The sequence below is a fragment of the Pipistrellus hanaki genome, assembly GCF_964339955.1.
Source record: "Pipistrellus hanaki genome assembly, chromosome: 1".
NCBI lineage: Eukaryota > Metazoa > Chordata > Mammalia > Chiroptera > Vespertilionidae > Pipistrellus > Pipistrellus hanaki.
In genome coordinates this window covers 127098208-127123197 of record NC_140503.1, presented here as the reverse complement: position 1 = coordinate 127123197, position 24990 = coordinate 127098208, and the positions used below count along the sequence as shown (strand labels likewise).

At 45.3% G+C, this 24990-nt stretch overlaps 1 protein-coding gene across 4 annotated transcripts in view; it reads left to right on the top strand.

Annotated features, from left to right (window-relative positions):
* FRMD4A (FERM domain containing 4A) overlaps nt 1-24990 on the top strand; it is a 328386-nt gene that overhangs the window by 149821 nt on the left and 153575 nt on the right. For all 4 annotated transcript variants that reach the window (XM_084868155.1, XM_084868156.1, XM_084868158.1 and 1 more), the window contains exon 3: nt 16827-16921. In XM_084868155.1, coding sequence (XP_084724281.1) covers nt 16827-16921 — 95 coding nt within the window. The remainder of the gene's footprint in view (nt 1-16826; nt 16922-24990) is intronic.

Here is a 24990-nt window from a genome sequence, read left to right as displayed (position 1 = left end):
GTGAGGTTCCCACCTTTCTCTGTGCCTCCTTGTCCAGCTGAGAAGTGTCCTGTGCAAAGATGTAGGTCAGGAATAATTTTAAAAATTAGAAGTTACAGTACTAAGTGGACATGTGTATATGCGTTCTCCCCCTCCCTCCTCTTTCCCCTCCACCCTTTCTCCTCCTCCCCCTCCCCCTCCCTATTTCTCTCCCTCTTCCTCTCCCTCTGTATGACCCTGAACATGAACTTACAGGATCAAGCTTCCCTTTCAGCCTCTTATAAAGTGTTAGCCGGCAGTGCTGGGGTTCAGTGCAGCCTCCTGCTGGTTCTGCAGGGGTGGGACTAGGTGACATGAAGCAGTTAGAAATTGACTGAGTATGCCACAGAACCAGAGCGCTGTGGACAGCACATCAGGACAGCACCTGCATCTCTAATCTTGGCCAAGGGTTCTTTCTCCTGCACAATGAGTTTGGAGAAGCTCTGAGAGGAAGAGATGTCATATTTTCATTATTTCTTCACGGTGTCATTCTGATGTTGGTTCTGTCTCGAATCCCTGACTTCTTTGACAGGAGCCTTTCAGAGAGGTTTTGAAAGGCAGCAGCACAGACAACAGAATCTCTTTTATGCATGTGACCTGGGCTGTAGGCTGACCCTTCCTTGTGGAAGTGAAGGAAAGGGGGGGGGTGGGGGCAGGAGTGACAGCTTCCTCCCCAGAGGTCAGTCTGCCTAGCAACCAGTGACACTTGCTGCCATGGGGTCACAGCCTATGGTGATTTTTCTCTCTGCAGATTGACACACTATTATGAATGTAAAGAGTATTGCTGCTACTCTGGAAAGGGAAATGTAAGGCCTTAAAGAGAATAAGTGAGGGCAGGATGGAGAAGTTCACGGACTGATCCCCCATGGACCATCGCTGGGCGCTAACACTGGGGGCAGGAGGGGTCAGGGGTGGATCTTCTCCCTGAAAGCCTTTCAGCTAAATGTTGCAGATGGCCCTGCCAGGCCCCTGATGTATTTTGATAAAACTGTTCTGACACAAAGAGATAGGCAGGGGACAAGAGCACAGACTGGGATGTGGACCTTCACCCTGCCGTTTCTTTATTCCAACTGACAGACCTCTCCTCCCCACTTCTTCAGCTCCACTTAAGAGTGGTTGGGGTTCAACAGGGAATCCATGGAGAGAAGGGGTTGGCCCCAAGGTAGCCCTTTTCCAGGAGAGTCCTAATGAACAGGCGGGGATCCCAGTAGTTGAAGATGCCTGTCTGGTGCTTACGGAGGAAGAAGCCTCTGCCGGCTTTGGGAGGCACTGTAATTTGGTGGAATTAGAATCAGGAGAAGAGGTGAGCTCCCCGAAGGCCTGTGTGAAGATCGAGAAGGGCCTTGACCTGTGAATGGAACTCAGGGGACACAGTTTTGTTTTGTTTTGTTTTGTTTTGTTGTTGTTGGTTTTTTTTTTTTTTTTTTAATCAGTATGAAGGTTTCCCTTGCTCAAATCATATCTTTACTCTTCATTCATTCATTCATTCATTCAACTACCCACCCATCATGCAGTCTTTTAACAGTGAACATAGGGGCCAGGCTTTGTGGAAACAAAGATACACAGGACACCAAAGGACACCATTTCTTCTCCCACGATGGGTCATTCTTGGAAAGAAATGGACTGTGACTAAGATGAAACTACTGTGGGCTGAGTGTATCAGGAAAGGCTGAAGGTCTCTCTGAGCAGGGAGTCAGCCATCCAGCTGCTAGGTTGACCAGGGTAGGAGCAGAGAGAAGGGTGTGAGATCAGGCAGCTCTCCCTGCAGATGCTTACCTCATAGACTTTTGAATAAGAGGTAGTTTGGGCAGTAGAGAGAGGGACGTGGCAGTGATGGGAGCAGATATGCAGTGGTGGAGCCCCAGGAAAGAGCAGGGCTCCCCAGAAAGAGGAGCATAGGGACTCACCCCCTTCTCCCTCCTGCTGTCTCACCACCATGGAGAGAGTGGGCTGCCCCCTACCCATCTCCTAAGGGGGACTTGCAGACCCACCCAGGAGGAGATGGTGTGCAGGCCCCTCCCTGCCTCCTGGCTGACTATGTCACACCTCTGACCATTCCTCTCAGGTCCAGGAGTATTTGCCCTATCCACCTGCTTTCGCTTTCTTGATTTTCTGTATGTGATTTCTTCTTCTCGCCTTAATCAGGCTGCAGAGGGCTATTCTGCTTTGGCTGAATCAGGGCTGACCTCATATTCCTTATGTGACTTGGCTTTGGAACTAAGGCAAAATATCAGTGCCAAGCTGCCTAATGGCTGCCTTTAGCATGTGTTAAAAAGCTAATAAAATATTGCCTCCAAAATTCCTGGCCAGATTCACTTACATAAATATATAACATAAGGTCTCTTCCACAATATCCCGTCAGAGTTCACGAGATCGTTTTAACATCTGCCCTGTGAGGAGAGGTGCACAGAGCTGTGTCTCAGGTGCCACTGGGGCTGACCTCAGACAGTGCCTGAGCTGCATTTCCCTTGTTTCCGGGGATAGGGTGATGGGCCGTCTGCTGTCCCTTACTTACCTGTGGAAGCACACCACAGATTCCTTCTTGGGTGCACATGCACTTCCAGGAAAAGGCTTTTGTGTGTGTGTGTGTGTGTGTGCCTGTGTGTGTGTGTGTGAGCCCAGCCTGTTCCTCCGTCTGCCTGTGCACCCGATTGTTTTCAGTGGGCTCTATCTCATTTATGCTCTCAATTCCTATTTCATACCATTTAAAATTACCATTTAAAATGGTGTAGAACCCCTCCAAATCTCCTGGAAGTGGGGGCTGGAGGCTGCAGGTAAGTAGTAAAATAGTATTTTTGATCTGAAAATGCGGGTATTATAAGCTCACCATTTCTCTTTGGACCCCCGCGGCACAGCATCTGCTCCCATCCACTTCATTAGCGCGGCACGAGGGAACGGCTGCCCTGCCTTTGGCATTGCTGCTTGTCTCACTTTAATGAAACTGCTCTCCAGGAATAAATATTTTGCAGCCATAAGTTAATCCTCTCTCCTTCCCCTCCTGGGAAACCAGTACCTAGGAAACTACCCCTCCCCCCGCCCCCCCCCCCTCCTTTTCCAGGTGCCTTTTTAATGATATTGAGGATGACATCACCCAGAGGAGCATGGTGCATCTCTCCAGCAAGTCCCTGCCAGCAGTTTGCAGGAACCATGGGGAAGGGTCCCACAGGGAGGAGATTTGGGGAACTTCCAAGTGAAAATGCTGACAAACATGGGAAAGCCGGTGCCATGTCTCACCAAAGCAGGAGACTTCTTTCTCTTCCTTCTTTAGCCAGTAAATTCCATTTTAACCTCAAAGAAGCAGGAGGCAGGGACAGGTGGCAAGAAGGTAAATTACTCCAGTGCGTGAGCGGACCCTGGGAGTGGGGAAGGTGTGCCACTCGGGGTGAGTCTGCCTCAGTAAGTCCAGTTCCGAGGGAAGCTGTCTGCTTTCTGTTCTCCTTACTGTGTGCTGGGACGGTTTACTCATGCTTCCTGAGTAAAGGATAGGAGAGGTCACTCAAAAGAGGAATTAGGTTCGATCAGGTCCTTGTCATGTGATGAGGGGATAATAATTTCTATGGGGATTCAGGTATGGATTGAAGGAGAAGGGGAGCCTGCCTCTACTGGGCACCTTCCTTTGTGCCAGGTGCTTTATAAATGATCATTTTTGGAATCCGTGCAACAGCCCTGTGAGGCAGATGTTATCTTTCCGCTGTTTCAAAGTGAAAAGAAATGCTGACCACTTTACACATTGAATAGAATTGGGTTTTCAAGCCCTGTGGTTTGACCACAAACCCACTGCCTAGATTGCATGAAAAGGGCAGTTACATTTTAAAATCAATCATAGCAATACTAGCACACACACACACACACACTTATTGGGTGTGTATATGTATGTGTGTGTATATTTGTATTTTACCCCCTTGCAACTCCCCACTCTTGCTACCATCACACTAGAAGGCCAGCCACGTTATTTGAATACCAGCAAGGCACACTCTAGACCCATAGTCAGCAAACTGCTGCTCGCGAGCCACGTGCGGCTCTTTGGCCCCTTGAGTGTGGCTCTTCCACAAAATACCATGGCCTGGGTGACTCTATTTTGAAGAAGTGGCATTAGAAGAAGCTTAAGTTTAAAAAATTTGTCTCTCAAAAGAAATTTCAATCGTTGTATTGTTGATATTTGGCTCTGTTGACTAATGAGTTGCTGACCACTGCTCTAGGCAAAGGATGGCAGGTGTCATGTGAGCCACACCCTTATGTACATTGGAAACAGCAGCAACCAACTTACCTGTCCCTTAAAATGGCCCCACCGCCCTCTTCCTTCTGTCCTGTCCCTCACACACCTTCACGGATGAAGCTCCTGAGAGCACCCAGCGCCTGATGCTACAAAACTGCCGGTTGGAAGGACTGACACTGGCCTGAGGCTTCAGGGCCTCCCTGTGAACTGCACAGAGCCTGATGCAGAGCCCGGATTCCTGTGCTCCTGGACCAACCCTGCTCCACTCTCTCCTGAGCGTCCAGTGACCGAGTGCTTCCGCATGCAATGCCATGAAGACCTCGAGTTCAAATTGCCCCTGGAAAGGTAGCCAGTCCGCCAGTTCGATTCTGGAAAACTCGTAAATATGCGGACAGTTTACATCCGGAAGAGTCAGTTATTACTCACTGTAGGACAAGGTAGGCTCATGGCAGAGTATGCCCAGCAGGGTTCTTTTTAAAGGAAGAAAGAAAGGACGTGATGGATATGACTGAAAGATGCAGCTTGAATCCAGGGAACCTTTGCATCCCCATGCTACGAGAAACGAGAAACATCTCTGAATTCGGGCTGCAGACCCGACCGCTCTATGTGGGAGAGACTCATTATTGAGTCCTGTGAGTCTTTTTTGTGTTTTCGCTTCACTGAAACAGCTATCGTTTCATTAATGCAGAGACGCTGCAAGGGGTGGGGGCGCGCTCCCTGGATGCGCTGTCCTTATGACATTGCCCTGAGCAGGCTGAGTGGGGATTTCTATGCTAATCAGCAGGCGCTCCCTAATGAACACCTGCCCACCGCCCAGACCCCTCGGGGCGGGTCCTGAATGCAGCCGGCTTCCCAGCAGGCTGGCAGAGGCACTTTGCATTTCTGGAGGAGCAATAATTATGTACGCCTGTCAGTGCCTGCGCATCGTGCATCATTCACGTGCATGGAGAAGACTGGCTTCCCAGACTGATAGCAGCCCTAACTTTTCTGAACCCAAGACGGCATGCATCTTAGCAAAAGGAGGAAGAAACAATGTGTACATAAGAGGACAAGAACCAGGGAATACACTAGCGTAAAGAATAGTATAAAGGGGTGGAATGAGGGGACACCACTGGGAAACCAAAACGGTTGTTTCCTAGGAGCCCCTTCCTGGGCTAAGTGGCCTAGCTAAATGAAAGGAGGGGGAATGGGGAGCAGCTGGAGGAACGTGAGAAAAGGAGCTGACTGTAGGTGGCATCAGGAGATGGTCAAGAGGAAGTGGCGCACTGAGACAGAGTTAAGGATAGGGACCCCGACCCCCCTTTCCTGGGTTTACACGTAAAGTTGCCTAAGTTTGCATCACCATCTCCTTCCTGGGTGCCAGGAGGCACATGATGGGATTGAGACCTGGCTGCTCGCTCTGAGCATATGGCATCTGGTCCTATCCAGCTCCCTGCCGCACCACTGCCTCTGCCTGGCAGTTCTGTGCTTCAAACCAGCCTGGAGAGCTTGCATGTGCCAGCCCCTCCTGTGCCGGCTTCCCTGCTGGGCGGGTGCAGGGATCAAACAATGGCCTTTGGTCTATCCCACTGTATTAGCACACAGCCTCTATTCGGTGTGGCAGGCACTGTGCTGGGGTGTGGGCTGCAGTATGGCTAAAACCTCCCTGCTCACTGGGAACTCACTGTCTAGCAATATTTTATTACATGTAGAAAAAGCAGCTTGGAACCCCTCCTGCTTGGGCTGTGTGTTCCTTCCTGGATCTGCACCCCAGTGCACAAAACCAAAGCTTTGGAGGCAGCCTCAGACTCAAGCCCCTCAGTGTCCTTGGGGGATTGTGACCTTGAGCACTAACATTTCTAAGCCCCAGGGTCCCTGTCCGTAAACATCGCAGGGCTGCTTTGACTATTAAATGAGATGGTATAAGGGAAGCTTGAAACCCAGAACCAGCAGGGGAGAGAGGGGTGGCCTCTACAGGATGACTGTGCTGGCGGGAGTTGGGGGGCGGCAGTAGCCAGAGGGGCCAGGAAATCTGGACCTTTGTTGAGGGTGTGCCACTGACTGTTTTTTTGCCTGTAAGGACCCCCTTGTCACTGATGCACTTTGTTTTGTCTTTTCTTCCTGCTTCAGAGCTTGGCAGCCTTTCCTGGTGTGACCTGCTCAGTCCCCACTTTAGTGGAATAGCAGGAAGGCTGGGCAGGCACTTGGGTCCTGGTCCCACTGTGCTGGCCGCTGAGCTGACCTCCCGGGTCCCTGGACAGACTCAGACTCCTGAGACTTAGTCTGCTCCCCTGGAAGTGAAGTGGGTTGGTAGCTGGTCTGTTTGGCTCTTCCTGTAATCCAGCATTCCTGGGTGACCTCCACCGACCCTACTGTAGGGTTAAGTCTGCCTTGGGCAAGTTACTCCTCTCTGTGCTTCTGCTGCTTCTCTGTCAAATGGGGTAGTCCTGGCATTTACTTCTTGGGTGAGAATTGACCCCATCAGTTCCTGGACAGCACCTAGGGCAGCACTGGAACCCAGACTGCACCCATTAAACAGACATGTATTGACCATGCTTAGACGAGCCTTGCTGAGATAGTCTGTTGCTGGTCACTCCTAAGCTGGATTGAGATAAAGCATTTGTCTCATGTGCTGGGGTTCAGGTTGATGGGGACCTCTGAGATAGATGCTTCTGATGGCAGGACCCATGTAGCCTTAGGGCCTGCCCTGCCTCCCCAGCCTACCCAGAAGAGCACGGTCCCATTGTCCCCCACATCAGTCTGCCTAAAGGAAGTCACCTCCCAGAGGCAAGGAGCTGCCCAGGGAGGGCAGGAAGGGAGCAGCCTCTCAGCTAATCAGCCTGAGCATCAGGCGGGGGGAGGAGGAGGGAGGATAGAGAGGAGGGGTAGAAAGGGGGAGAATAGCCAGATCCTTGTGTGCAGAATGACCTCATGCTTTCTGTCCATCACTGGTGCCCCCTCCCCAGGGATACTGAGCAGCCAATGAGCATTGCCTGCTTTTTACCCTGCCCCCAGGGGGAGGGCAGGGGCCAGGCTCCAGCTGCTCCAGGAAAGACAATAAGGGGCAGGGCTTCTCTGCTCCTGCATCCTTTATTCAGAGCTACCCTTCCCCTCCCTTCAGGTTTTCAGGGAAGAAGGGCAGGCTGGCCATGCTCAGCACCAAACCAACCAACAGTTCCTGCCTGCTCCATGGTTGCAGAGACATTCACAGGGCCGGGAATGGCCCTCTGTGGGTCCCCAGGGCCCAGCAGTGCCTTCAGGGTAGGCGGATGTGGCCCAGCCCTGGAGCTGTCACCTGGCAGCCCAGAGGTCACTGTGTGCAAAGCGGAGTGTCCAAAACAGCCTCGGGAAGGAGGGAGAGGTGACAGGGTCAGTCTTCGGAGGTTTCTGAAAGCTGAGGCGAGAAATATCCAATGTTGTAAATGTTTTAATATGGTCAGTTCAGTAGTGACAGTTCCTGTGATTTAGAATCTGTGAGTCAAAACCGGTTTGGCTCAGTGGATAGAGGGTCAGCCTGCGGATTGAAGGGTCCCAGGTTCAATTCTGGTCAAGGGCATGTTACCTTAATTGCGGGCACATCCCCAGTGGGTGGCATGCAGGAGGCAGCTGATCGATGACTCATCTCTCATTTATGTTTCTAACTCTCTATCTCTCTCCCTTCCTCTCTGTGCAAAATCAATAAAATATATTAAAAAAAAAAAAGAATTTGTGAGATGCCCAAGGGAATTGTGGGTGACAGGAAGGGGCTTGAGGGGAGAATTCACCCAGGCAAAAGCCACTGTGCCATAGACTGACCCAGGTCAGCTCTGAGACAAAGGCAGTCCACCTGCATGTGACTTCCTTGTCCACATCACTGTGTCCTAAAGACAGAATTCAAGCACTAATAACGGGCTTTCAACGGAGATCCAAGTTTACTCACATCTCAAAAACCAACAAATATTGAATTCCCCGTGATTAAGAAGTCTGTGCCACGCACTATGGGGCTAAGAGACCTTTGGGATTTCAATCTGAGGGTGTGTATGAGTTTTCTGTGGCTGCTGTAACAAATCTTCATCAACTTGGTGGCTTAGCATAACAGAAAAGTGATCTTTCACAGCTCCAGAAGGCAGATTTCTAAATCAGGTTGTCAGCAGAGCCATGCTTTCTCTGGAGGCTGGAGGGCAAAATCCAGTCCTCACCTCTTCCAGCTGCTGCTGGCTGCCAGCCTTGCTTGACCGTGGCTTCATCAGTCCCAGCTCTGCCTCTGTCCTCACATGGCCTTCGCTTGTGTGTCTTTGTGTCAAAACAGCCGCTGTCTCTCCCCACCCAGTTGCTTTCAGGGCCCACCTGGATAATCAGGATAAGGTCCTCTTCTCAAGAATCTTAACCCCAGCCTTTGTAAAGTTAGGTAATATTCACAGGTTCCAGGGATTAGAATGTGGGCGTGTCATTTTGGAGGCCGCCATTGGCCAACTACCAGGTGTAACAAGTCCTGTCACACAAATTCACCCACTGTGTTGACAGCAGCATTAGCGACAGTAGCCAAAACAGGGAAGCAACCTAGTGTCCAGTGACAGATGACTGGATAAACAATATGTGTGCTTGTCATACAACAGAATATTAGTCACCCTTCAAAAGGAAGGAAGTACATACACTTGCTACAACGTAAATGAACCTTGAGGACATATACTAAGTGAAATAAGCTATTCACAGAAGGATAAATATTTTATGATTCCACTTATCTGACACATGTAAAGTAATCAAATTCATAGAGAAAGTAAAATGGTTACCAGGGGCTGGTGGGAGGAGGAATCGGAAGTTGTTGTTTAATGGGACAGAGGTGTGTCTTACAAGATAAAAAGTTCTAGAGGTGAGTTGCACAACAATGCAAATAGACTTAACAGTACTGCACAGTACACTTAAAAATGGTTAGGATTGTCAATTTTCGACTATGTTTATTTTACCACAATTAAATTTTTTTTCAATTATATTTATCTCAGCACAACAGCATGTACACCAAGGGTGAATAAGGTACTTACGTGTGGTAAACGTTAGAGGAATTCAGAGGAGAAAGACACCATTTGGAGGTGGGAGGGTCAAGGAAGGCTTCCTGGAAGAAGTGGCCTAGAGCAGGATACAATTTAAGTGGGAAGGGGGAGGGAAGAGGGTGCAGCGAGCAAGGGTATGGAAATAAAAATGAGATTGATTTTTGTTTTCTTTAGTCCAATGTTAATAGATTGCACACAATGAGTGATTTGGTAGGTAACCGGGCAGAGGGGAGGTTGGCTAGGCAAACTGGGCCCGTATTCAGAGTAGTCTTAAATCTCAGGCTGACATATGATACCGTTTACAAGCTTATTATCATAATTCATAATGAACTCATAGAGCACCTCTCTGTGCCAGGCACTGTCCTCTGCACCTTATGTACCTGGATATTGACTCATTTAATCCTCAGAACAGCCTGGGATGCTATAATGATCATCTTTTTTTGCAACTGAGAACACAGGCACCAAGAAGTTAAGTGGTCTGCCTGAGATGATGTAGAAAGGTGGAATATGTTAATTCACTGATCTAACAGATCAAGGTGGGATCCGGAATGGTCCTAAAGGTTTTTTCAAATGGGTAAACAGACTCTAGAGAAGGCTGGGCAGTTTTTAGGGAAGGAAGAAGCTACATTTAATAACAACATAAAGAAGAATGTTTTCTGGCAGGAATCCATTTCATCATCCAAGTCCATTTCACAGGGAGATCACAGGGAGATCACTGAGGCTCAGAGAGGTGATCAAGTTTATCTGAGAGTCTCTGTCTGGGAGGTGACCATGTGAAGTTCAAAGGGGCGGCATAATGGGTGCGGGGTGGTAAAAATACTCTGTGGAGGACTGAGGGGTGCCAGGGTGCTACCTTATCAGATTTCTGTCCCCAGATTTCAGCTCACAGAGATCACCTTAAGGCTTGTCATCAAGGCGTGTGCCTCCAGCACTTCAGGGTCCTGCGCTCTGTGAAGTGTTCTTTTGTCATTAACTGCCTGATCCTGTCTCAGAAGGAGGTGGCGAAGTAGGCAGGCCTGTCTCCCAGAGCCCCGTGTGTGCTGATCTGTGCATGGTTTCTCACTGGAAAAGTCCAGAGCCCTCGGGGACTCGGATCTGGGTGGCAGAGTCGGACCAATGATGACGAGGAGTTATTCCACCCTCCTCCCAGACGCTATTGAGGGAATAAAGTTAATTACAGGCTGAGAGAAAGTCAGTCTTAAATGTACAGGGTGGGGCAAAAGTAGGTTACAGTTGTTCTTGGAAACAATGCAGTAATTAATAAAGAATAACACAGAAATAACCTCACATACTCACAACGGTAAACCTACTTTTGTCCCACGGTATAGTGACCACATAGGGCTAGGCCATCACCAAAGACCCAGCACCGGCTGCTTCTAACCCCAAATGCCAAGGGTTGTCTTGCTCAGGCCCATTTTGAGGCTCTGCCCAGTTTGTCCTGTAGAACTTGACTGGGCTACTTACTTACTGCCTTCCTGGCCTCACTCCCAGCCAGATCCCTGCAAACTCCACAGATGTTTATAGTGCAAGTAATTGTCGAATTATAATCAGCAGGATTCTGTAAACATCCCTTCAAAGTACATAAGAGCATAAAGCTTTCTGCTTACCCAGCAATTTCTTAAATTACTTTAAGAAAAGTTTGGAACAATGTAGTACATTAATCATCATTGCTTCAAGGTAGGATATTGTCTTAGTTTGCAGGATCAGGAAATCACAGGGCTGATGCCTTAAATGCTTCTGAATCAGCTGCTCAGAGAGGTAAAGGCCTGGTGTCTGATCAGTCAGGATGAGTTAGGATGTGCTGTTGATGAAGACAACCCCAAACATCTCAGCAGCTTCACAAGGTTTGTTTCTCACATTACACGTACATCCGTTTGGTGGGAGTGCTGTCACTGATGGAGCACTGACTGGGAAAGATAGAGGGCAGCTTCTTAAATTATTATTTTTGAGGTGTGATTGATATGTATCATTATGTTAGTTTCAGATGTACAACATGATGCAATAATGGTATAGGGTATGGCTTTCAAAGGGCTTAAAATTTGGGAGTTGTAACATCCACATCTTCTAGGATCTGTAACAACCCCTTAAATGAGAATATCTTAAAGCATGTTTTAAGCAATGATAGGCATCCAGACGGGTGCATCATTGAAAAGAGCAAGATTGTGTTTATTCTGGCGATAATGCTACTGCTCAGAGCCTTTCAGTTGCCTTCAGCTTATGAGTCGCCATAAAAATTCATTTTTCACGGCAGAAATCCCAATACAAAGAGTTTTGTGTCAACAGGCTAAATCAGAGGGTTACATCACCACGGAAAGGCCAAAGGCCCATCTCCAAGAGGCTCCTAGGTGGCTGCATTACTCTGGTGACTTCCTCAGGATGCTGAGTCAGGCTTTTAGCTCTGTAGGCTCAGGGAAGACTCGTGTTAACCAAGTTCAAAGTACTGGTTACAGCCGAAACCAGTTTGGCTCAATGGATAGAGCGTTGGCTTGGGGACTGAAGGGACCCGGGTTCGATTCCGGTCAAGGGCATGTACCTTGGTTGCGGGCATATCCCCAGAAGGGGGTGTGCAAGAGGCGGCTGATCGATGACTCTATCTCATCGATGTTTCAAACTATCTCTCTCCCTTCCTCTTTGTATAAAATCAATAAAATATGTATTTTTAAAAACAAACAAACGAAGTACTGGTTACATATAAATCAGTACTAATCTCTAAACTGTCAGTACTGATGTCTGGATGCCAGTCTACTGGGTTCACTGAGTGTTGTAAGCCTCGTCCAGACATGACCCCCAACCCCTAAGACCAGATCATGATCCTTGACCACTCACCCAGGAAGCAGAGGCAGTGCGGCAGAGGATTAAGGGTGACCTCTGACACCAGCTTGATTTCATTGGGAGTCCTGTCTCTGCTGTGATCCAGCCCCTGATAGCTCCTAGGTGAGAGTCTTCATTAGCAAAGGAATGACAACCTCTTATTTCAGACTAGAGGTCTGGTGAATGATATTCATGCACTGCAGGGGGAGGGAGGGTTCCCCTCAGCCCAGCCCATGCCCTCTCATAGTCCAGGACCCCTTGGGGGATGTCTGCCTGCCGGCTTAGGCCCCCTCCTCACAGTCAGACATCCCCTGAGGGGTCCTTGATATTGCTGCAAAGCAGGAGAGGCTCCTGTCACTGCCCCTGTGCTCACCACCTTCTGGCTGAGCACTGCTCCCTTTGTGGGAGCACACTGACCACCAAGGAGCAGCTCCTGCATTGAGCGTCTGCCCCCTGGTTGTCAATGTGCATCACAGTGATGGTCATTCTGCTGTTCAATTGATTTGCATATGAGGGTTTTATTATATAGGATGGTCCCACAAGCATGTAGGATGGTCAGCACCATGTCTAAGACAGTAGTACCTCAGCAAGGTCTTTGGAAGGATGCTATTTGAAGGAGACCTAAATAGGTAATTTGAGTGACGCATATGATCAGTTAAAGTAGCCCCATTGCTACCACATAAAAGGACCACAGCTCCCCTCCCTTTTCCAAACTGCTTCTCCAACCCCTCCCCCCACACTCCTTCCATTCACCCTGCCCTTTCCATGGAATGACCTTTGTATTTACTCCTGTTATAATCTGTTCCAGCCCTGAGAGTACACTTCTGCTCCATATCAAGTTTCAGTCAGTGATGCACCATATTCACGACCCATAAGATTAATGGAGCAGAACAATTCCTATCTCCTAGTGATATCATAATCCTTGCAATGGTCTCAACACATTATCCACATGTTTGAGGTGATGCTGATGTAAGAAAACTACTGCTCTTCCAGTTAGATAAAAGTATGATCCACACTACATAATACTTGATAATGAAAATAAGTAACTGTAATACTGGTTTATGCATTTATTATGCCTTCATTATGGTAGTGTACTTTTTCTGCCTATACATAAAACAGTTTTCTGTAACACAGTATGCCATGTTGTGCTGGCAGCAGCCTCTGACATCTCGTGCTTACCTTGTCTCTTGATTGCCATCCTTCTGTCTTGTGCTTGATTGAATCTCAGGTTCTTTTGTGCAGTAACATGCTGCACAGGCTTGTAGCCTAGGAGCGTTAGGCCATGCCATGCAGCCTGGGTGTGCAGTAGGCTGTACCATCAGGTTTGTGTATTGCCCCACTCAATAGTTGCACAACAATGACATAACCTAAGGACACATTTCTCAGGATGTATCCTGATTGGTAAGTGGTGCATGACCGTAATTCTTTCTCTTCCTCGGTAAATTTATGTTTCTCTGACCAGTTCTATTGAGATGTTGGCTTTAAAGTTTACCCCTCAAAGAGAAGGCAATCTTCTATCATTTCTAAGTCGGGGCTGGAAACCTCATCATAACTCTCAAAACCCACAATAATTACTTTAGAGTCACACCTCATTTTATAAAGCCAGTGTGACTCAGCATGCTCACCTCCTCCCCTCTCTCTGTCCCCAGCCAGTACACTTGACTTCAAGTGACATTAGCCAATTGGAAAAAAAAAAATTTCATTCTGAAAGCAAGAAGATATATTAATAGTGAAGATGCTTTTATAAATGGGACATGGGTTTCAAAGGCAAACCCAAAAGATTATAAAACATGTTTTAAGGAATAGCAGGCATCATAGAAACACAGAGCCTATTTTGAAAGGGGCGGCAATTATGTGGACAGGTAGATTATGCAATTTGAAAATCTGCCCTGCTGCCTTATATTCAGTCACAACCTGTCCATTAAATGCTTTGTATCTGTGCAGCCAGGTACCTGCTGGGGGTGGAGGTGGTGCCGGCAGCAGCACATAGCAAACACAGCTAGAAGCCTCAGGAGCCCCCTCATCTTGGATCCACTTTGTAATTTATCAGAGACATTCTGAGACAGCCATGTTGCTGCACTGCACTCCTTGTGGTAGATTGCCCCTGTTTATGAAGTAGGGTCTTACATAAAGCCTTGCATTCCCTATTGGCCACAGATTGCTTTTTCGCTTTTCAAATCTTAGTGTGGACAGAAGTGTAGGATGTTAGATGGCTTTGATTTGTTGGATGGGTTCTCCTGTGGATTTACATCTTCTGGGGAGAGAAAGCTCTGTCCTCAATTCAAACCCACTGCTGTCCTTTCCTGCTGTTTCTCGGGTAAACTGGAGGTTGGTGAGGCCTAGAGGCAGGTGCCCTGTGAGCCCAGAGCGAGGCAGTAAAGGGGAACCATCTGCTTTGGCTTTTTCAAAGGAACCCCCTGGCCCTTACTTTGTGCCCCTGGGAAAATCTAAGTACTCACTGGAAAGCTACGTGCTGCTCGTTTTAGATCTCCTGCAGTGCTGGCTAGTGCATTGCCCATGTTACACGCTCAAATGTTGAACCAAAGGGAGTGCACCTGTCTTCGTCTGCTGGGGCTGCTGTAAAAAAAATAGTGGGCTGCTTAAACAACAGAAATGTATTTTCTCACAGTTCTGGAGGCTGGGAGTAGGAGATCAGGATCCACCCTGGTTGGGTTCTAGGAAAGGCTCTCTTCCTGATGTGCAGAGGGCAGCCTCCTCTCTGCACCCTGTCACAATGGAAAGAGATAGCGCAAGCAAGCCCTCTGGTGTCTCTACTTATAAGGACTCTAATCCCATCATGGGGCTGCCCTCCTCTAAGCCTAATCATCTTTTGATGGCCCTGTCTCCAAAGATCTCACATTGGGATTTGACTTCAACATATGGATTATTTGGGGACACAGTGTAGCCCAGAGCAGTGCCAAATAAATAAATAAATAAATAAGAAATCAAACTGTCATGTAACTTCTTTTTTTTTTTTAACACCTTCACCTATTTTAGCCTTCTATTATACCTCCTCAGCAATCATCAATCTGTTCTCTGTATCTATGAGAGTTTTTTTTTTTTTTTTTTTTTTTTTAAGGTTCTACATATAAGTGATTTTACAATGGCATTTATCTCTGTCTGACTTATCTCACTTAGCATATTACCCTCAGGTCCACCCATTTTGTTGCAAATGGCAGGATTTCCTTCTTTTATATAGCTGAATAGTATTCCATTCAGTTTATATTCATTTCTTCTTTATCCATTCATCAATTGATGGACACTTAGGTTGGTTCCATGTCTCAGCTATTATAAAAATGTGCCTGCACCATCTCCAATCTGGGAGCCATCAAGCGATGTCCTTCTGCCCATTTTGGGCAGTCCAACATCCCTCTCACAATCCAAGACTGCTGGCTCCCAATTGCTTACTTGCCTGCTTTCCTGATTGCCTCTAACCACTTCTGCCTGTCAGCCTGATCAACTCCTAACCACTGCCCTGCCAGCCTGATTAATGCCTAACTGCTCCCCTGCCAGCCTGATTGCCCCCAACTTCCCCCCTCTGCTGGCCTGGTCACCCCTAACTGCCTTTCCCTGCAGGGTTGATTGCCCCCAACTGCCCTCCCTTGCAGGCCTGGTCCCTCCCAATTGCCCTCCCCTGCTGGCCATCTTGTGGTGGCCATCTTGTGTCCACATGGGGGCAGGATCTTTGACTACATGGGGACAGCTATCTTGATCTTGTGTGTTGGAGTGATAGTCAATCTGCATATTACTCTTTTATTAGATAAGATAGAGACCTGGTGCATCGGTGGGGGCCAGCCGGTTTTCCCTGAAGGGTGTTCTGAATCAGGGTGGGGGTTCCCTTGGGACATGGGGAAGCCTGGGAGAGGGGCCTGTGGTGGTTTGCAGGCCAGCCATGCCTCCCAGTGACCCAAGCAGAGGCCCTGATATCTGGGATATATTTGTCTTCTATAATTGAAACTTTGTAGCCTGGAGTGGAGCCTAGGCTGTCCAGGGCAGGTGGAAAGCTTGGCTTCCTCTGTCACCGGGGGCAACCCTAGCCTGCTCTCTCCAGCTCTGTTGTGAAGCCATTTTTCTTGGGATTTATCTTCTATAATTGAAACTTTATATCCTTGAGTGGAGGCCTGGGCTGTCCTCGTGTGTGGAAAGCTTGGCTTCCTCCATTGCTGAGGAAACCCAAGCCTCCCTCCAACTCTCTGTGGTGGCAGCCATCTTGTTTGGGGTTAATTTGCATACTTGCTCTGATTGGCTGGTAGGTGTGGCTGGTGGGTGTAGTGGAGTGATGGTTAATTTGCATATTACTCTTTTATTATGTAGGATATGTGTTAAAACATATATTACAAAAATATCAATGATATACATTAAACATATAATTTGTATTATATATATATATATATATATATATATATATATGTGTGTGTGTGTGTGTGTGTGTGTGTGTGTGTGTGTGTGTGTTTTTAAGGCATCTTCCTGATCAGCTTGAAACATTCTCTCATTCTTTGTGGGGACAGAGAACCCCAGGGTTGACAGCCTGTCCATGAGTGAGTGCTGTTTGTAGTAGAAAAAACTAGGAACAAGGCAGAAGGTCTCCATCTGTATTTAGCTGTGTACTCAGTGGTGCCTTCATTGTCCACTGCTTTGGGTTTAATAAGAATCATTTGTTTCGATGTATTGGGGCTTTGAGACCTTGCATTTAAAAAAAATTATGTAAATCGGAAATTGCCTGTTTTAGGAAATTTCTCATCACTTACCCTTTTTCCATTTTGTTTTCCTTCCAGCCCAAGCTTTTGGCCAAGGAGCTGCTTGACCTCGTGGCATCTCACTTCAATCTGAAGGAAAAGGAATACTTTGGAATAGCCTTCACAGATGAGACGTAAGTGCCCCATGAGCCCATGAGCCTGCAGAACTTGATGGGAAACTGGAAATCACACTGTCCCAACTGTCAGAATGAGCTCAGCTGCAGGCCACTTGGGTCCTGTGGTAAGGGGTCAGTCCAAGTTCATCATTTGAATTTCAAAGGCCTTGTGATCATTCCTGGAATGGCCAAAGGATATAATTAGGGTGATGCTCATATTGCTAAATTATTAGGTAAACTAGTTCCTATAATCAAATTGCAAATTGTGTTCAGAACTGAAATGCTTTTTTGTTTGTTTATTGTTTTAAGTAGATTTGTATGTGTTTGTTTTCTATTAAAATTAAATGAAAACTTCTGGAAAGTCAACTTTTCTCTCCAGTGTTGGAATAACAATAACAGGAAGTGAATTTTATGATAAATTCAAAATGAAAAGTATCTGTGCAGTTTCACTGTCTAAGCTGAAATAGAGAAAATAAAAATCAGAAATTCAATCACTCATCTGATGAAAAATACATTTGCTTTAAAGACCTTTCAGTTTGACTCTATAAAGAGATGTTTTACAACACAAGTAAGAAAATCTTTACTAAAATTTCAATTTTCTTCTTTTTTTTTTAATTTAATCTTTATTATTCAGATTATTACAATTGTTCCTCTTTTTTCCCCCCATAGCTCCCCTCCTCCAGGTTCCTATCCCACCCTCTGCCCTTCTCCTTCCCACTGTCCTTATCCATAGTTGTACGCTTTTTGTTCAATCTCTTCCCATACACCCCACTCCCCTGTTCCCCCGAGAATTGTCAGTCCACTCCCTTTCTATGCCCCTGATTCTATTATATCAATTTTCTTCTTTTTAAAAAAATGTATTTTTATTTCATGAAGAGAGAGGGAGAAGGAGAGATAGAACGTTAATGATGAGAGAGAAACATCCATCAGCTGCTTCCTGCATGCCCTGCACGGGGATTGAGTCTATAATCCAGGCATGTGCCTTGACCGGGAATTGAACCTTGATCTCCTTGTTCATGGTTGGACACTCAACTATTGAGCCACACAGGCCAGACTCAATTTCCTTCTTAATATACTGTTCGCAAAAGAATATGGTAAAAACCTGCACAGACTGCTAGATAAGAATGTGTTCTGAACAAATGTGTGATGCTTTTCTTTCCTCTGAATGTACACACACACATACACATGCACACACTCTTACAAATCTTTAGAATTACAGAGATGATACTCTAAAATACTAATAGGTCAGGGTTGGGTTGGTGGCTGGACAGGTCAGTGTAGGCAAGGCCATGAGCCATTGACCAGATGGGGAGCTATCAAGGCTCAGAAGCAAAGGTAGGAGGCAGCCACAGTGGTGAGTAGGGGAGGGGATCAGGTATATCTGCACCTGGATACACTGAGCCTGGGACCCACAAATCCAGACCATGGAAGTAAAAAGCGGTGTAAATTGGCACTGTCTTGAGCAAACTGGAAGATCCAATTGCTTTCTGAATTAGCAGCACTTCAGATGGTGGGGTGATCAGGGCACAGACAGTGGGAGCAGTTGCACCTTTCTCAAGAAAGCTGGGAGGACCTGGGGCAGCCCTAGCCCTGAGCCTGTCAGGAACTGGGCCAGAGGAAGGCAGGAGTGGTGGCTCTGATCTACAGGGATCGCCCTGCCTATGGGTAAAGCTCGCCTGTGAAAGGAGGGCTGCGGTGGGAAGGATCCAGCAGAGTGGTGGGAAAAAATGCTTTAAAACAAATACACATTGAGAACAGCTACTTTCAAAAGTGCAGACATTTCTACCCTTTCTCCTATAAACCACCAAAATTGATATTCATAACGTTTGTCAATAATTCAAAGGAACCCAGAAGTTTCGATTAATTATATTCCATCATTCACATTTCCCAAGTACCCTTACTCTCCTCAAAGATGCTATGACCTCTACATGAGTCCCAATGAGACCTCCCTTTTGAATAAGAATCTAAGAGTGAGCAGGTGGTGCTGTGGTGAGGAGGGATAACTAGGCCTGCTGAGTGTGTCATATCACTGCCCAACAGCACCTGCAGGAGTGGTTGCAGGTAGAAAGCCACTCTTCTCCCGGATGGGTGAGAGCAGGAACACATCACAGAAAGGAGAGTGGGGCGTGCAGCACAGATCACTCACCCCATCAGGTGGCATCAGAAATGGTCTCGGCTGCCCTGGTCCCCTGGGTTGGCCAGGAAAGCATGTGTGTGCATGTGTGTGAGGCCAGGCTGGAGGAAGGTGCCCCCACCCCGGAGTGGAATTGGCCCATGGAGGGCTCTGTTGGGGGGCGGTGAGGAAGAGGATATGAGCCATCTCCTGGCACAATCCGGAGAAAGTGTGGTCACCACCACCCCATTCATTCAAGTCTGGATGGGAGGGTTTCTTCAGCAATTGTAGGAACGGCCAGAGGCCAGCAGAGCAGAACTGGCAGGTGGAGCTGACTCATGGGGGAAACGGCAAGTGTCAGGGTCCCCAGGAAATTAGGGACAGGAGACAGAAACAAAGGGGATGGCTGTGACTCAGGGCATAGTCATGGCATGACAACATGTGGGGCCAAGGGATGTTGGCTAGTGACCTCTGATAATCTGAACTTTTTTCCTTTTCCTGGTAAGAAAGGAAAGAATGAAAGCTGTGTCTGTGGGTATGACTTAATCTAGGGTGAAGGGATATGTTATATGTTAGGACACTAATTTAAGATCTTTCAATAACCATATTTTCAAATTGTGCATTGTACTGGGACATGTACTGGGACATGTACTGTGTGTGTGTGTGAGTGAGTGTGTGTGTGGCTTCTGCAGGGGCTCACTGTGTGTTTTATAATCAAATGCAGATGAAGTTTCATTCTTTAGTCCATCCCATGGTATATCCTATGTATTGCCTATTTTCTCATGCAAATCAAGCAAGACTAACAATCAGAAAGTGTTGTAAGCTGTAAAATGCTGTAGAAGTGTAAGATATTACCACCAGCGTTATAATTCCTTAGAGTAGAATATATGAGTCTTCAGTATTAACAGCTGTTGATGACATTTTGTAGGATCTGGTTGAAACTGGAGAGAAGACATTTAGAGAAAAATTCAGTCAGGAAATTTGGAAGTGTCTCAAAGCATTTCTTGCCCCATAAGTTGTGCTTATGAATAAAGTATCCATGTACACAGTGCAAGACTTTGTTCACAGATATTTAATATTGTTAGTTAATCCACAATGTTGTAGCATCAGTACTAACTCCACCTTCTCTTTTTTAAATTTAATATTTAATCTTTATATTTTGAAATAATTAGACTTATGGAAAAATTGCAAAGATAGTATAAGTTCCACATACCCTTCACCCAAATGTGTTGATATTTTACAAGCTATGTTAATATTACTATATTATATTATTTTATTATCAATACTAAACTGTAGACTTCATTCCAGTGTCACAGTTTTCCCATGAATGCCTTTCTCTGTTCCAGGTTTCAGTGAAATGCAGCCTCTTTTAATTTGAATAATTCTGCTGTGATAGACAGAAATGGTTACCTGTACATGATCCAAATTGTGGTGATACCAGCAAACAATGATATTTCAGCCGCCTTTAAAACTTTCTGAAACAAAGAAAGAGCCTCATATTTATTTGATCCTAAAATAATTATTTCTGTTTTGATGGAGTTGTGGTTCTCAACTTTTGCTGTACATTGGAGTCATGTAGACCATTTTATAAAATACCTGTGCCTGGGACCTCCCTCCAAAATTGTGATTTAATTGGTCTGGAAGAGGACTGAGCAGCAAAATTTTTCTGATATGCATCCAAGTATGAAAAACCCAATTCCAGAGAGAGGGGAATGGTGAAACAAATTTCCTCTATTCCCTCTTTCCAGATCCAAGAAGAAAAGCTGATTTCACTTAAACTTTGAATATTTGGGGCCAATCATGGCAGGGGCCAGGGATCTGAAAGTTATAGACTCTCTCCACTCCAGACAGATTCTGGAAACGTAAGAACCAACTCACGAGAAGTTCAGCTTTAGTATTTAGCCACCAGTCCAAAGAGTGTGGCTGGGGTTCCACCTGTTAAGCATTGGCATCCATCATTTAAGGAACCCTGTTTTTGCATTTTATTTTTGAAATATTTTCAATACTTTTCAGCACCCAAATTGTTGGATGTATTTTAATACAGAGCTCATGGATCTGATTGTATAATTTATAGCATTAAAGCCCTATATTTGATTATCAGATTTATTCCCAATCATAACTTTGTTTTCTCTATCTGGGTTTCTTTGTAAAAAATACAGTTTTATTGAGGTATAATTGATATACAAATAAATACACATATTTAATATGTACATTTTGGCGAGTTTGGATATTTGCAAATATACAAGTTTTTAATTTTTAAAATTAAAGGAAAATTGTTGACAAGAATCTCATCATCAAAAGCTATAGCTATACAACTTTTAGACCATTTAGCAGAAATAGTCTGACACATCTCAAGTTGAAATAATGATTATAATAATTATCCTATCATAAACTTTTGAGAATTATGTGTCAGACGCTGTAAATTAGTATCTCTGTAATGAAAGCTTTAAGAAGTATTTGTACAATTAAAGGAGGAAGTTAAGAAACTTGGTCAACAATCACTGCATATTTTAAAAGCCAGATATAGTTAGAAAGTATTTTCATATCCCAAGTAAGGAAATGTCACATGTCAATTAAGGAAGCTCTTACACTCTTACTTAATCACAGACCCCTTGAAATTTGTTAAGAAGGTACGTTCCCTTACTCCCACAAAAGTAATTTACACATAAAACAATTTATGCTTAGGTTTTTAGAGGGGTTATAGACATTTTGAAGCTAGAATCCTAGTTTAAAAACCAATTAGAGATTTTTTTAAGACAACGTTCAATGTCTTAATTAATTGAATCATTGATTAGTACTGTTTGAGGAATCTGATTTATCCAAATAATTAAGGTCCAGTGTTTCTTAATTAATTGGCCTCTAGACCCAATGCTGGACAAAGGGGCACACTTCAGCCCTGCAATGTCCTTGAGTCCTCCTATGCCCTTAGCTAGAACCATGACTGGCACCGGCCAGCCATCTGAACAAGGTCTCAGCTCTCCCGGTCCCAAGCTTATCTAGCATTTAAAAATAAAGTAGACCAGTATTATATGAAATTCTGAAAAGTATTCTATAAGAAGAGGAAGAAGAAAAAAGATAAAAATTATGATCAACAGATACATATATATCAACAAGTGAATCTAAAAATCAAGTGAATTAAAAATCTGAGGAACAGAATAGACTGGTGAATGTAATAGAATTGGGGCAAATAAAGGGAGTGGATTGATAATTATCAGGGGGTAAGGGGTGTGTGGGGTACAGGAAGAGACTGGATTAAAATTGTACACCTATGGATGAGGACAATGCGAGGGGGGAGGTAAGGGCAGTGGATGGGGTGGGAACCTAGTGGAAGGGAGCTATGGGGGGAAAAAGGAGAACAATTGTAATAATCTGAGCAATAAAGATTTATTATATTAAAAAATAAATGCATATGTAAGTGGAACAACAACAAAAAAATAAAGATAAAAAATAAAGTAGAAAAGCTTTCTCAGTCGTGGAAGAAACAATGACATGTAGTTATGGGAAAGAAATCCAGTATTTAGAAATAGGTTTGAGATTTCCACTCATTAAATGCCCTGAACCTCAAGACTGCAGAGAGAATCAGTGCTGCACCTCTAAGCCTGGGTTGTGACAGCTGCTTCTGGAACATGGCATTCAACATGCATGGCCTCCTCAGAGACTGGCAGACGGATGGCACACAGCCCTACCTTCTATTTAGTGACCAGAAGGGATTTAGCAGAATTCTTTCTGTGTGTAACAAAAATAAAGAAAGACTGAATGAGGCAATCTGAAAAGCTCTTAGGGATCCGGGCTTTCTGTTGACTTCTTACTTCCCAAAGAAAATGTTAGGGTGGAGCTCAGGTCCTTCATGAGGAAGAGCATAATGGATTCTCACTGAAGGTTGTTTACTCAGGGCAGGAGCTGGTCTTCACATGAATGACCATCCAAGGCTGACAATAACATTGATCTGTGGGGCATATTTGAAGCTGACTTACTGGTTTCTTAACATATATATATATATATATATATATAGCATCTACCGTTCAGCACCAGAAATAACTAGACTTTTTGACCCCTTGTGTGGCTTGTATTTTTAGTTTAGGAGGTAAATAAGATATAGTGTAGGAGGTGTTATAAAAGAAGGCTTGGATCAGAAAAATCCTCCATAAATAAAAAATTAAGGCCATAAACTCAGTTGGACCAAATAGCCCAAGTTTTAGTCATCTGGTTTCCCCAATATACTCATCTTAATCTTTCTCTGTGTGTCTGTCTGGTGCAGGTGCAATCTCTCTCCCCTTCTCTCTCTCTCTCTCTCTCTCTCTCTCTCTCTCTCTCTCTCTCTCTCTCTCTCTCTCTCTCTCTCTCCCTCCCTTCCTCCTTCCCTCTCTCTCTCTCTCTCTCTCTCTCTCTCTCTCTCTCTCTCTCTCTCTCTCTCACACACACACACACACACACACACACACACAAACTCCCATGCTCACACTCACACATGGGAGAACACTATTTGAGGATTTCTAGCTAACTCAATACCCTGAACTGCCCTTGATGAGAACATGCACTTCTGAATCAGGACACTAACAGCCAATCATGGTTTCATTTGAAGAGCTTTCACCCACCCCTCCATACAGAGACATCTGTAAGGATTTCATACTTTTACCTTGGCTTTCCATAGATACATATTCCACATGAGGTCAGCTGTCTGCAGTGAGAACCTCTAAAAGGCACAGAGCATCCTTCTCCCCTGGGGTTCAAGAGTGCTCAGCTCAGTCTTATACACCGCCACCCTCCAGTAACTCTCTACAAACAAAGCTCTTCTTAAGGCCATCTCTATTGAAGATGCCAACACTTGAACCAGAAATATATTTGTATCATATGTAGAAGCTAAAAGCAATCTGTTAAATAAATGCTTCTAATTTCTGTTGCCCAGAAGCAATTGTATATTTATTAGTGACCCAACAGTTGGACCTATGGCTACCATAAACCAAATGAATGTCATCTTATGCAGCTTTAATGGTAGTTATCAGTCAAACAATAATGAATACCAAGTGTCTGCAGGAGTATTTTTTTTTATTTTTGTGCTTTGTTATTAGCAATTGCCCTGATGTGCATTCTCAAATGAAAAATCAATATGAATAATGGAATCCAAGCTATCCAGCATCTCTTACCTAGTTAAACTGTATTAAGAAAATGCATCAATGCTTCTTTTACCTCCTTGTTCCACCTTGGTCCACCTTGACTTAAATTAAACAAAAAAAAAAAAAAGAGAGAGAGAGAGAGAGAAAGGGACTTGATGTCGGAACTGTGAGGTGTCACCTAGGAAAGAAAAGGTCCTGGACAGTGAAGAATGCTAAATGCCACTGGGTTTGGGAAACATGACTTTGAACCCCATACAACGAGCAGAAACATTTTAACAAGTCAGAATGCAGCCAGAAGTGGTGGTTTCAGAGCTAGGGTTTCCAGTTTGCTTTTTAACCCATCTTTTAGATTTTGCCCAAATATTGGGCAGTTATCATAAGGGACGTTGCATGAGTCACTTGTCCCTTCAGTGGAGAGATTCTTGGTTACATGAAATGAAGGGAGTTGACTTCCTTCTGTCTCAGGATCTCAGGACTCCAGAACTGGGGAAGCCCCCTCTGCATGGAAAACAGAGCTCTGTGGGTACTTATATCATGCTGACCCTGCAGAACTGGGCTTGAGGAGTTCAAATAAGGGAGTGGAGAAAGGAAATTCATTTTCCTCAAAAACTATTTCTTTTAGGGTTATTCTGGCCTCCTTGTTCTCTCTGCTTGCTGACCATTTTATTTTATTTTTTCAAATAGAAAATACTCCTTTAGTAACTTTTTTGTTTTTTTCTCCCTTAAAAAAAAAAAAAAAAAGGTCTTGCCGAAACTGGTTTGGCTTAGTGGATAGAGCGTTGGCCTGCGGACTGAGGGGTACCGGGTTCTATTCTGGTCAGGTCCATGTACCTTGGTTGCAGGCATATTCCCAGTGGCGG